This window comes from Oryctolagus cuniculus, chromosome 11 (assembly GCF_964237555.1).
Source record: "Oryctolagus cuniculus chromosome 11, mOryCun1.1, whole genome shotgun sequence".
NCBI classification, from domain to species: domain Eukaryota; kingdom Metazoa; phylum Chordata; class Mammalia; order Lagomorpha; family Leporidae; genus Oryctolagus; species Oryctolagus cuniculus.
The window spans coordinates 25,934,735-25,948,492 of record NC_091442.1 but is presented as its reverse complement, the minus strand read 5'-3'; the positions used below and the strand labels follow the sequence as shown (position 1 = coordinate 25,948,492).

The window sequence follows — 13,758 nt, the reverse complement described above, 5'->3', positions numbered from 1 at the left end:
AACATTTGTTATTTTGTCATTGTCTCTCCCACCAAATATGAGCTCTCTGTGAGCAGGAACCTCATATATTTTTGTAGTTCACTCTGCTTGTATTCCCAGCACTTAGCATGGTGACTATAACACAGGCACACTGAGATTGGATAACTGAGTGATTGATGGTATAGGCTGGAAAGTACCAGCTTATATTTCTAGCCTGTGTTAGACACTGGAAATTCAAAAATGGAATAAGATATGACCCTTGTCCTTCAGCCTTTCCCAGTCTGGAAGAGTATATCAGCATATCAACATATTTTCACTCTGGGTTTTTTTGTTAGGTGCTGTGGAAAAGGCACAGAGATACAAATAGCAATATCCCAGTCCTCGGGGAGCTTATAATTTATTTTTTAGTTTTACTTTTCTTCAGTTTTTATTTATTTGAAAGGTGGAGTGTTAGAGAAAGAATGAAAGAGGGAGAGATTTTTCCACCTGCTGGTTCACTTCCCAAATCCACAACAGTTGAGAATGAGCCAAACCCGAAGCTAGAAATCAAGAACTCCTATGGGTCATCCATGTTGGTGGCAGGGACCCAAGTGCTTGGCCCAACATCTACTGCCCTCAGGGTGAGCATTCTCAGGAAACTGGATCTGAAGCAGAGGAGCTGGTATTCCAGCCAGCCATTCTGGTAAGGGATGTGGGCATTCCAAGCACTTAACCTGCTGTGCCATATTGCCCACTCTGTGGCAGGTTACAATAACAAAAGTACTTTTTAAAAACTTAAAATAACAAAATAAGAAGCCATTTCTGGTTTTGGAAACTTAATTTCTTTATTTTATTTTTTTTCAAATTTATTTGACAGGTAGAGTTATAGACAGAGAGATAGGTCTTCCCTCCATTGGTTCACCCCCGCAAATGGCTGCTATGGCCGGCGCTGCGCCGATCAGGAGCCAGGAGCCTACTCCGGGTCTCCCATGCGGGTGCAGGGCCCAAGCACCTGGGCCATCCTCCACTGCCTTCCCAGGCCACAGCAGAGAGCTGGACTGGAAGAGGGGCAACCGGGCCTAGAACCCAGCGCCCATATGGGATGATAGTGCTGCAGGCGGAGGATTAACCAAGTGAGCCACGGCGCCAGCCCTTTTTATTTTGTTTCAAGCTGAGCCCCTAGTTGGCCCTCATTGTGGTGAAGACGGAGTATAGGTCATTAGTTGCTACAAAGATGATTTTCATAAATCATCTTTTTTTCTCCCTCAACTAATTATGAGGATTGACCTCATTAATATTTTCTTCATGGCTTACTTACAGATTTCCACTGTTCACAATGCACATTTTTCTGCAGAGTATATGTAGAGAAAGAGGGAAAATAGGAAAAGAGGGATTATTTTAGAACCAACTAAATCTTCAGATATGTACTTCAGTTAGTTTATGAAAAACCCCCAAGGCCTAGAAGGCTATCTGATAAGCCCAGTGATACAGAGCTGGCTAGAGCAGGTCCTTGATTCCTTGCTTACTGTTCTTCCTACTTCCACACTCAAGAAGTGGTGCATTTATCCTGTCTATTTGTACAGGATATTTGTGGGACAACAAATTTTTATTTTTTCCATGGTATGCATCATTTGGAAACCCATTTTTTTGTTTTAATTAATTAATTAATTTTTGAAAAGCAGTGATACAAAGAGAGAGAAGTAGAGAGAGATCTTCCATCTGCTGTTATTCCTCAAATGGCCACAATGGCTGGAGCTGGGCCAGGCCGAAGCCTGGAGACAGGAGCATTTTCTGGGTCTCCTGTGTAGGTGGCAGAGGCCCAAGGACTTGGGCCACCTTCAGCTGCTTTCCTCCGCACATTAGCCTGGAGCTGGATTAGAAGTGGAGCAGCTGGTACTCAAACCTATATGGGATGTGGGCACTGCAGGTGGAGGTTTAACCTTTATGCCACAGCACCGGCCCTGGAAACCCATTTCTCAGACTAATTAGTCACTCTGATTATAAAGTCAGTAATATTGGATTTCACTGTGCTAGTGATTATTCCCTTCACAGTGGTCACCAATTTTGATGATTGTGATATTATACAAAGCATTTTGGAAAAAGCACTTGTCATGAATCCTGACTCAGTCTTTTGGATCTAAACCTTTAACAGTGGACAATCTTCATATTTTAAAAATTTGCTTTTAGGTGCCGGTGCTGTGGCATAGTAGGTAAGGCTGCTGTCTGCAGTGTGAGCATCCCATGTCGGCGCCACTTTGAGTCCCTGCTGCTCCACTTCCAATCCAGCTCTCTGCTGTGGCCTGGGAAAGCAGTGGAGGATGGCCCAAGTCCTTGGGCTCTTGCACCTGCGTGGGAGACCCAGAAGCTACTGGCTCTGGCTTCGGATCAGCACAGCTCCGGCCATTGCGGCCAGTTGGGGAGTGAGCTAGCAGATGGAAGACTTCTCTCTCTCTCTCTTCTTCTTCGAGGTTTCTTTCTTTCTTTCTTTCTTTCTGTCTTTCTGTCTTTCTGTCTTTCTTGTCTTTCTTGTCTTTCTTGTCTTTCTTGTCTTTCTTGTCTTTCTTGTCTTTCTTGTCTTTCTTGTCTTTCTGTCTTTTTTACAGGCAGAGTTAGACAGAGAAAGATCTTCCTTTTTCTGTTGGTTCACCCCCTAAGTGGCTGTTGCAGCTGGCGTGTTGCGCCAATCCGAAGCCAGGAGCCAGGTGCTTCCTCCTGGTCTCCCATGCGGGTGCAGGGCCCAAGGACCTGGGCCGTCCTCCACTGCACTCCCGGGCCACAGCAGAGAGCTGGCCTGGAAGAGGGGTAACCGGGACTAGAACCTGGAGTGCTGGCACCACAGGTAGAGGATTAGCCTAGTGAGCTGTGGCGCCGGCCCTTCTTCTTCTTCTTCTTTGAAGATTTATTTTATTTATTTGAAAGACAGAGTTTGAGAGAGAGGTAGAGACAGAGAGAGAGGTCTTCCATCCGCTGGTTCACTCCCCAGATGGCCTCAACAGCCGGAGCTGTGCCGATCTGAAGCCAGGAGCCAGGAACTTCTTCTGGGTCTCCCATGTGGGTGCAGGGTCCCAAGGACTTGAGCCATCTTCTACTGATTTCCCAGGCCACAACAGAGAGCTGGATTGGAGGAGGAGCAGCCGGGACTTGAACTGGTGACCACATGGGATGCCGGTGCTTCAGGCCAGGGCTTTAAACCACTGCGCCACAGCACCGGCCTCTCTCTGTTTCTGCCTCTCTTTCTCTCTCTGTGTAACTCTGAGTTTCAAATAAATAAGTCTTTAAAAAAATTTGCTTTTAGAAGTTAGTAAAAAATTATTTGGAATTAAAACTTTCTCTTTAAAAAAAATTTTATTTATTTATTTGAAAGGCAGAGTTACAGAGAGGCAGGTCTTCCATCTGCTGATTCACTCCCCACATGGCTGCAATGGCTGGAAATTCAGCCAAAACGAAGCTAGGAGCTTCTTCTGGGTCACCCATGCAGGTGCAAGGACCGGGGTACTTGAGCGATCTTTCTCTGCTTTCCCTAGGAGCATTAGCTAGGAACTGGATCAGAAATGGAATAACCGGGGTAGGGGTGGGACAGCGTCGTGGCACACTAAGTTAATCCTCCACCTGTGGTGCCAGCATCCCATATGGGTACTAGTTCTAGTCCCTGTTGCTCCTCTTCCAGTCCTGCTCTTTGCTGTGGCCTGGGATAGCAGTGGAGGATGGCCCAGGTGCTTGGGCCCCTGCACCCACATGGCAGACCTGGAGGAGGCTCCTGGCTCCTGGCTTCAGATCGGTGCAGTTCCGGCCATTGCGGCCATTTGGGGGGTGAACTAACAGAAGGAAGACCTATCTCTCTGTCTCTCTCTCTCTCTGTAACTCTACTTGTAACTGTCTGTAACTCTACCTGTCAAATAAATAAAAATCTTTAAAAAAAAGAAATGGAACAACCGGTATTTGAACTGGTGCTCACATTGGATGCCAGCACTACGGGTGGAGGCTTTATCCAATATGCGACAGCGCCAGCGCTCTGGAATTAAAACTTCTGAGTGGTCCAAGATAACAAGGGTGGAAAGTTTTGTTAAAGATTGAATAACACCTTGCATGGTCCAAAAAGTGGCTTTGAAAGCCATTCCAAGAAAAGACATTCCAGACATGGTTTGAGCAGTTGCAGCATTGTTGGGATTAAGAAGATGTCTCTCAAGATATCTTCTTAGAGTTCCATGATATAAATTCTGTTAGTCAAGTGTGCATTCATTCTTAATGCGTTCATTCAACATTTACTGCATGCCTTATACTACACAAGGTCTATGTTAAGTGCTAGTGATTGATGGAATGTGAAGTACTCATAGACTAATAGAGGTAAACATCTAAATAAAATAAGTATAGTGAAGTTTTACATGTATAGTCAGCTCTCCATATCTTTAGATTCTACATCTATGGATTCAACCAACTATGAGGTATATTAAAAATATTTGAAAAAATTTTTGTCTTTATTGTAAAAAATATAGATTTTTCTTGTCTTTATTCCCTAAACAAAACAGTAAAACCACTAGTTATGTAGCATTTGCTTCATATTAGTATAAATAACCTAGAAATGATTTAAAGTATATGGGAAGGTATGCATCGGTTATGTGAATACAACAGATGCATACCTTCCCATATACTTTAAATCATTTTATTTGGGGCTGGCGCCATGGCTCACTTGGCTAATCCTCCACCTGCAGTCCCGGCATCCCATATGGGTGCCGGTTCTAGTCCCAGTTGCTCTTCCAGTCCAGCTCTCTGCTGTGGCCCAGGAGGGCAGTAGAGGATGGCCCAGGTGCTTGGGCCCCTGTACCCTCATGGGGAGACCAGGAAGAAGCATCTGGCTCCTGGCTTCAGATTGGTGCAGCGCTGGCCGTAGTGGCCATTTGGGGGGTGAACCAACGTAGGAAGACCTATCTCTCTCTCTCTCTCATTGTCTATAACTCTACCTGTCAAATAAAAAAAAATGTTTATTATCTTAAAACAAAACTAAATGGAGCTGTGGCATAGTGGGTAAAGCTGCTGCCTGCAGTGCCAGCAACCCATATGGTCGTCGTTTCTAGTCCTGGTTGCTCCACATCTGATCCAGCTCTCTGCTATGGCCTGGGAAAACAGTAGAAGATGGCCCAAGACCTTGGGCCCCTGCCCTTCAGTGGGAAACCTGGAAGAAGCTCCTAGCTCTTGGCTTCGAATTAGCCCAGCTCCAGCTATTGTGGCCATTTGGGTAGTGAACCAGCAAATGGAAGATTTTTCTTTCTCTCTTTCTGCCTCTCTATAACACTGCCTTTTTTCTTTGAAAAAAGATTTATAAGGCCGGTGCCGCGGCCAATAGGCGAATCCTCCACCTAGCGGCGCCGGCACACGGGGTTCTAGTCCCGGTCGGGGCGCCGGATTCTTTCCCGGTTGCCCCTCTTCCTGTCCAGCTCTCTGCTGTGGCCCAGGAGTGCAGTGGAGGATGGCCCAAGTGCTTGGGCCCTGCACCCACATGGGAGACCAGGAGAAGCACCTGGCTCCTGGTTTTGGATCAGCGCGGTGCACCGGCCGCAGTGCGCCAGCCGTGGCGGCCATTGGAGGGTGAACCAATGGCAAAAAGGAACACCTTTCTCTCTGTTTCTCTCTCTCACTATCCACTCTGCCTGTCAAAAAAATTTTTTTGTAAATAAATCTGTAAGAAATATTATTTATTTGTTTGAAAGAGTTACAGAGGAGACATCTTCCATCTGCTGGTTCAGTCTCCAAATTGCTGCAATGGCCAAGCTGGGCCAGCTGAAGCCAGGAGCCAGTTGCTTCATCTGGGTCTCCCATGTGGGTGCAGGGGCCTTTAGCCATCTTCTGCATTAGCAGGGAGCTGGATCAGAGTAAAGCAGTCAGGACTCAAATCTGGCACCCTTGTGGGATGCCAGTGTCTCAGGCAGCAGCTTCAATCTGCTATGTCAGCGCCAGCCCACATTCGTTTGCTTTCTGTTGTAGGCGTTTTTCCTAACTACTAAAAAGATTTTTGGTGAATTATATTTTAACTGATTTTGTACTATCTATACCTTAGTTATTTGCTGCATGCAGGATTTGTTTTGTCCTAATCAGGAAACAACATACTACAGTGTAGCTTCTTTCTGATTCCTGATACATGAACTTCTCTTTAAGGAAAGGGATTTAATATTTCACACAACCTAGCAGATTTTGTTCTAGGATGTCTAATTGAGTTGCTTCCTTCTCCTAGGGTGTTCCTGAAAAGAAGGTACTTCCAATCACTGTCCCCAGGTCTCCAGCCTTCGCACTTAAAAACAGAATCCGAATGCCTACTAAAGAAGATGAGGTGATTTCCTGGGAGTTGGGGTTTCTTTTTGCTTCTGCATAGTCCGTCTAAACCTTACTATTTCTTAAACTGAATGGTGTGCAGAGACAACCACTCCTATTTGTAGTTTGCAAAGCAGTTGATAAGGTTATGACTCTTCTGGCTGTCTTTAGTAACTGGGTACAATTTGTGGAATTGGAAGTTAAGCATTGGAGGTTTGTCTATGTCTACAGCATTGAAAATCAGCCTATCTTTGTAACATGCATCAAAAGTTTCCAGATCCTGCACTTTATTTTGCTGTATTTTGTTGTTATTGTCACTATTTGAAAAGGATTTTAAAAATTCATGCTATTATTATTAACAGTTACATTTGTTTTTTCCGAACTCCATTAACCGAAGGAGGTTACTTGTGTGTGATGGTTCGTAGGATTGTAGTACATAAACTGTCATTGATCAGGCTAGTTTCTTGTTACATCCCCCATTTTATCTATAAATATCCAGAGTTAGGGTAATTTTATAGCAGATCTCAAGCATAAGCCTTTTTATAGTTTTCTTTGAAACTAAAATACACAGTAATCTTATGTTACCAGCTTCAACCCAAATAACTGTCTTGGTCCTATTCTGGGGTTGGCAATCATTAGCCCCTAGTCACATGTTTCAGCAGAGTCTGAGACTGGGTCAAAGAAGAGGATGGAGTCCATGCTTGGTCAGTATCTTTGTTCTGATCTTCATTTTATCCATGCTCTTGGATCTCCTTTAGTTCTTAAAACATTCCAGTGAAAAGCTTTGGATCTTTTAAGTCACTATGTTAGTCCTTTACCAGATGCTCTCACATTACTCTTACCCTGTGAGATAGTGGGTCACTTAGCTGTTATCTCTCTTTGATAGAAGAGGAAGCTAAGACACCTAAGAGATTGAATGACTTGCCTTAATTAATGACTTACACAATGTTTCCTTACTCCACATTATGAGGAGGTGGGATAGAGTGAGGAGTTTTGTTTCTAAAATGTGCTGTTTCTCAGGAAGAAGATGAACCAGTGTTGATAAAAGCTCAACCTGTGCCACATTATGGAGTGCCTTTTAAGCCCCAAATCCCAGAGGCAAGAACTGTGGAAGTATGCCCTTTCTCCTTCGACTCTCGGGACAAAGAACGTCAGTTACAGAAGGAGAAGAAAATAAAAGAGCTGCAGAAAGGAGAAGTAGGTGTTTTCATTTCTGCAAGCAGCAGCATGTTCTTGGGTCCTTCAGAGATAACCTTTTGTGTAGCACTTCTAGCATAAAATCCCTGTCTGCCTTTGATTCCTCAAAGAACTCCATGAAATATAGATAGGGCAAGTAATTTAAGTCATCCTTTCGGCACGGATAGGTTAAGTGACTTACCCAAATCACCCTGCCAGTTATTGACAACATTGGAAGGAAAACTAGATTTCCTTTTGAGCCTGTTACTCTTTTCTGCTATACCATGCTGCTTTGAAAACTGGCTGTCCCTATTTTTCAGTTTCCTCCAAACATTCTGGAGCAGGTGTTGATTTCAGGCTAGTGAGTTCTTTGTTTTAAATTTCATGTTTTCTTTCCCATCAGGTGCCCAAGTTCAAGGCACTTCCCTTACCTCATTTTGACACCATTAACCTACCAGAAAAGAAGGTAAAGAATGTGACGCAGATTGAGCCTTTCTGCTTGGAGACTGACAGAAGAGGTGCTCTGAAGGCACAGACTTGGAAGCATCAGGTGGGGATGAGAGAGAAGTTATTAGTTGTTTGGTTGGTTAGATAAGCAGATCCTGAAATCATCTTAGGTGATACACTTGGTTATTCCTGAGGCTCTCCCTCTAAATCAGAGATCAGCACATTTTTTTCTTAAAACATTAGGTAGTAAATATTTTGGTCTTTATAGTTTACATATGGTCTCTGTCACATATGGAATGGGGGTGTGTGTGTGTGTGTGTGTGTTTTCAACCCTTGGAAAATGTAAAAAGCTTTTTTAGCTCAAGGACTATACAGAAGCCGGTTGAAAACTGAATCTTGCCTACAAGTTGAAGTTTGGTGACCCCTACTTTTTTTTTTTTTTTTTTTTTGACAGGCAGAGTGGACAGTGAGAGAGAGAGAGAGAAAGGTCTTTCTTTACCGTTGGTTCACCCTTCAATGGCCGCTGTGGCCAGCACACCGCACTGATCTGAAACCAGGAGCCAGGTGCTTCTCTGGTCTCCCATGCGGGTGCAGGGCCCAAGGACTTGGGCCATCCTCCACTGCACTCCCGGGCCACAGCAGAGAGCTAGCTTGGAAGAGGGGCAACTGGGACAGAATCCAGCACCGCAGGTGGAGGATTAGCCTATTGAGCCGTGGTGCCGGCTGACCCATACTCACTTAGGGAAAGTGAGAACTAACAGGCTTTGAATCAAGAATCTTTTGAAAACCTCATCTGTTCTATTAAACTCATTCATTAAGTGTTTTCCTTTTTCTGTTGTTTTGGTAACAATATGGAAGAATAGATAGTCTTAATATGGTATATTGTTGGGCTGGCGCCATGGCTCACTTGGTTAATCTTCCACCTGCAGTGCCGGCATCCCATATGGGCGCTGGGTTCTAGTCCCGGTTGCTCCTCTTCCAGTCCAGCTCTCCACTGTGGCCCAGGAAAGCAGTGGAGGATGGCCCAAGTCCCTAGGCACCTGCACCCTCATGGGAAACCAGGAAGAAGCACCTGGCTCCTGGCTTCAGATTGGCGTAGCTCCAGCCATAGCAGCCATCTGGGTGTGAACCAACGGAAGAAAGACCTTTCTCTCTGTCTCTCTCTCTCTCTAACTCTATCTGTCAAATAAAAAAAAAAGTTAAAAAAAATGGCATATTTTTTCTGCATGGTGTGTACTATACTTCTGTATAGCAAGTATATTGTGAGTTTTAGATAACAGGTGATTAGAAACAACTAATTGCTTATTGGCTGATTTAATAGAATCTAATTTTACCCAGTTAGAAGAATTTCTTCTGAATCCTTAATTTATCAGTATTTTAATGTCATTACCTCTCCTGGATTGTGTCCAAAAATAGCTCTGATCTAATCCTTGTTTGTGGAGTTTGCCACTCTTGAAGCCCAAAACATGCTATTACTTCCATTATTCAATACAGGTCTTGTATTGGCATTGTTCTTTAGGAAACCTGAGGACAGTTGCAGAAGTAATAATGAAGTCATAATGTTCTCAGGAACATCTATGTGGGAAAGTTTGGTAGTACAAAAACCATATCTCTTTAAGATCTTTTTTAGGTACATACAAAGGTAGAATAAATAGTATAATGAACTTCCATGAACCTGTCACCTTGTTATATAATAATAAAAACATGAAAACTCATTTCATGTATACTTCTGTGTACTTATCTATGGATTCATGTATTTACACAAGATTATTTTGAAATGAAATCTAGATAGCATCTCTTTATCCTTTATCCACTTCTGTATGTATGCTTAAAATATAAGGACTTCTGAAAATAAGCGCAATAATATCAGAATGATTAACAATAATTCCATTATGGTGACAAGTAGCCAACATTAAACTGTGCCCAAATTTCTCATAACTTTTTTTATAACAGTTTCATTGTTCAAATCAAGATCCAAATAAGGTCCATCTGTGGGCTCATCTCTTTGTATTTTGTCTTTTGAAATAAATTGTGTTGATTGTCATATAGATTCCCACAATCTGGGTTATGCTGATTGTATTGCCTTCGTGTTTGACACATTCCTCCAAGCTTGATTAGATTCTAGTGGCCGGGTAGTTGGAAAGAGACTACTTCATGGGTGATATTGTGTGGTTCCTAATGATTCCCATTTAGAGGCATATGATGTTGCTTATTTTTACTGTAATAAGATAAGCATTGAATGCATCTTAAAAGAGGGGTGACATTTTGCATAGCATTTGGTTTAGCAGTTAAGATTCCACTTAGGTTGTCTGCATCCCTTATTATAGTGCTTGGGTTCCAGTCCTGGCTCCACTTACACTTCCAGCTTCCTGCTGGGGCACATCCCGAGAGGCAGCAGTACTTGGGTCCCTGGTATCCAAATAGGAGACCTTGATTGAGTTCCTCCCTGATTTTGACCTGGCCCAGCCCTGTTGTTGTAAGTATTTGGCAAGTGAAATAACAGATGGAAGATCTGTCTGCCTTTCTGTCTCTGCCTCTCAAATAAGTAAAAAATAAACTTAAAGATTTATTTATTTGAAAGAGTTACAGAGAGAGAAGGAGAGACAGAGAGATCTTTCATCCATTGATTTACTTCCCAAATGGCCTCAATGGCCGGGCTTGGGCCAGGCTGAAGCCACGAGCTGGGAGCTTCATGTGGGTCTCCCATGTGACTGTGGGGCCCAAGTACTTGGGGCCATATTCTGTTGCTTTCCCAGGCACATTAGCAGGGAGCTAGATAGGAAGTCAAGTAGCCAGAACACAGACCAGCACCCATATGGGATGCTGGCATCTTAAGCAGTTGCTTAACCTGCTATGCCAAAATGCCAGTCCTGTAAAAAAATGAATTCAAAAAAAAATCTTAAAGGTACTAGTTCTCAGTGGGTTCAATTATTATCAGACTGATTTATTCATTATGTAGTTTGTGCATGGGAACTTACCTGATATCTACTGGTTTTATTGCTGAAGCAGTTCAAGATTATTAGAACTTAAATTATTAAGGTGGTAGTCCTGGAAAGTTATATAGTTGCTTATCTGACAGATTTTCTTTCCCATAGTTGGAGGAAGAACTGAAACAACAGAAGGAAGCAGCTTGCTTCAAGGCTCGTCCGAACACTGTCATCTCACAGGAGCCCTTTGTTCCCAAGAAAGAGAAAAAATCAGTTGCTGGTAGTACTACATGTGCTCTTGGGGGTTTGGGGCAGAGTTGTCAACTTCCTAGGGGGTGGATACTGGGATTCCAATTGTGTGAGTACAATGCTTTGGCAACCTGAAGCATTTGACTTTAGAGGATGGTAGCTTTTCTTCCTCTGTACCCTTTGTTGAATACAACAGCTTTATTGAGTTGCACTGTGTATTGGAGCCAGATTAATGTAACAGAGGCCTTAGCAGAAGCAGGTGGTATTTTATCAACAGTAATAGGCTTTCCCACCCATAGATTAGCAAATATATGAGAGAAGATGATCCAGGTGTCTTTCTGGAGTTTATCTGGAAGCAAGCCTTAGATACAAAACATTTGGTTCCTTAAGCACTGCACAGTGTGTTAGAAAATTGAAATTGCTTTGCATCTTCTACATCTGTCTCAAAATTACCATGTAGTTTTGAGCAAGCTACTTCACCTCTATGGATTTTGATTTTCTCTGTTACACTAGATGATTTCCAGAGGCCCTTCCAACTCCAAAATTCTAAGATTTGTCTAAGATTTAATCTTTCTCCCAGTGATTAGCCTTTCTTTCTTTTTTAAAAAAGACACAATCACTTACTATTTCCATAATAATAAGCTCTGAACAAAGTGGAGACAATGACAACACATTTAAACTTCCTGTCAAAAATTAATCTGTTATGAATTTCCAATGGTTCAACTTATTAAAATGTAAAATATATAAAAGAAAACAGGAAATATAAATATTCACATCTTTGCCATATAATGCAATCTCTCTTTAAAAAAAATTTGCAGCATATGTATAATTCTGATGGTGATTCAAATAAACACAAATCACTACTTTTTCCTAACCTCCCTATTATTATTATCTGAATCTGGGAATTGCAGTATTAGAGAATTATGCAAAATTAAAAACAAATTTACTGCTCATAAATAATTTTTATTATTTTAATGTAGCAAAGTGTAAATTTTCAATTAATATAAGATAATTATTGCCATCTGTAGATAAATAAAAAAATTTTGGAGGCAGATGTTTAGCCAAGTAATTAGGATTCTTGCCACTGACCTGGGAAACCTGGGTTGAGTTCACAGCTCATGGCTTAGCCCCACCCAGACCAGCCATTTCAGGCCTTTGGGGAGTGAGTCAGCAGAGGGGAGTATGCTTTCTTTGTCTCAAATAAATATATAAAAATTTTTTAAAAGCTTTATTCATTTATTTAGAATGTCAGCTACAGAGAAAGAGGGAGAGACAGATCTTCCATCTGCTTAAATCAGATGGCTGCAACTGCCAGCGTTGGGCCAGGCCAAAGTCAGGAGCCAGTAGCTTCTTCCATGTCTCCCATGTGGGTGGCAGGAGCCTAAACACTTGGGCCATCCTCTTGTGCTTCTCCCAGGCCATTAGCAGGGAGCTTGATTGGAAGTCCAGCAGTCAGGACTTGAACCAACACCCGTAGGAGATGCTGGTGTCTCAGGTGGCAGCTTTACCCAATATGCCACAGTGCTGGTGCTGGCCCCTATAAAAATTTTAACAAATGCAGATTTAATAACACTTTTATAATAAAACCTAACTAACATGATAATAAAAATATGTGTTTATTTGTATAGATAATATCTGTTTAGGGAAGAAGGTGTCATGGTGAAAATAATTTGGAAAATATTCACCAATGCACATTATGTGCAAAACCTTCTATATAAAACTTAACTATTTTCAGTGAAATAATAGACCATCCAAATACTGTTCTTGAAGGATAAATACATTAACCTAACAGGTAGAACTCAGTTTTTCTGTTGCCATGCATATCTGTTCATTTGCTCAATCCAGGGGGAACTAGGTTTATGCAGTAATTGTGCACCAATATTGTTTCTGTTTCTGTACTCAGAGGGCCTTTCTGGTTCTCTAGTTCAGGAACCTTTTCAGCTGGCCACTGAGAAGAGAGCCAAGGAGCGGCAAGAGCTGGAGAAGAGAATGGCTGAAGTAGAAGCCCAGAAATTCCAGCAGTTGGAGGAGGCCAGGCAACAGGAAGAAGAGCAGAAGAAGGAGGAACTAGCTAGGCTCCGGAAAGAACTGGTAACTGGCAGCATGAGTACTAACTAACCCAGGGTGCCTCTGTTTTATTTGCATCTGACCTTGTTCCAGGCAGAATCTAAGGTGGCCCACAAGCCTACACCAAAAACAAGTGAAAGGGAGATCATGTAAACTGAGGGTACTGATGAAGTTTAGACAAGAATGAGGTTAGGGGTGTGTATATACATTGTGACCCAACTATGAACTGTAATTTTGGCCCTTTTTAGTAATTAACCTGCCACTTCAGAAACTTACAATGTTTATAAGATGTAAAGCCAGTAGTTCAAAAAATATATTTGTCCTTGGGGCCAGCGCTGTGGTGTAGCTGTAGTGCTGGCATCCCTTATGGGCACCAGTTCATGTCCCCGCTGCTCCTCCTCTGATCCAGCTCTCTGCTATGGCCTGGGAAAGCAGTGGAAGGTAGTCCAAGTCCTTGGGCCCCTGCACCCACATGGGAGACCAGGAAGAAGTTCCTGAATCCTGGCTTTGGATCAGCCCAGCTCTGGCCATTGCAGCCATTTGGAGAGTCAAGAGAAGCAGCTGGGACATGAAGTGGTGCCCATAAGGGATGCCAGCACTGCAGGCAGAGGCTTAACCCACTATACCACAG

At 42.8% G+C, this 13,758-nt stretch overlaps 1 protein-coding gene across 4 annotated transcripts in view; it reads left to right on the top strand.

The window, feature by feature from the left end:
• Positions 1-13,758, top strand: part of TPX2 (TPX2 microtubule nucleation factor) — a 54,145-nt gene that overhangs the window by 37,938 nt on the left and 2,449 nt on the right. For 2 of the 4 annotated variants that reach the window (XM_070051967.1, XM_008256162.4), the window contains exons 12-16: positions 6,185-6,280; positions 7,282-7,458; positions 7,841-7,987; positions 10,980-11,091; positions 12,985-13,151. In XM_070051967.1, coding sequence (XP_069908068.1) covers positions 6,185-6,280; positions 7,282-7,458; positions 7,841-7,987; positions 10,980-11,091; positions 12,985-13,151 — 699 coding nt within the window. Of the gene's footprint in view, positions 1-6,184; positions 6,281-7,281; positions 7,459-7,840; positions 7,988-10,979; positions 11,092-12,963; positions 13,152-13,758 lie in introns of all 4 variants that reach the window. The other 2 variants (XM_008256161.4, XM_002710846.5) reach the window with 1 other exon arrangement.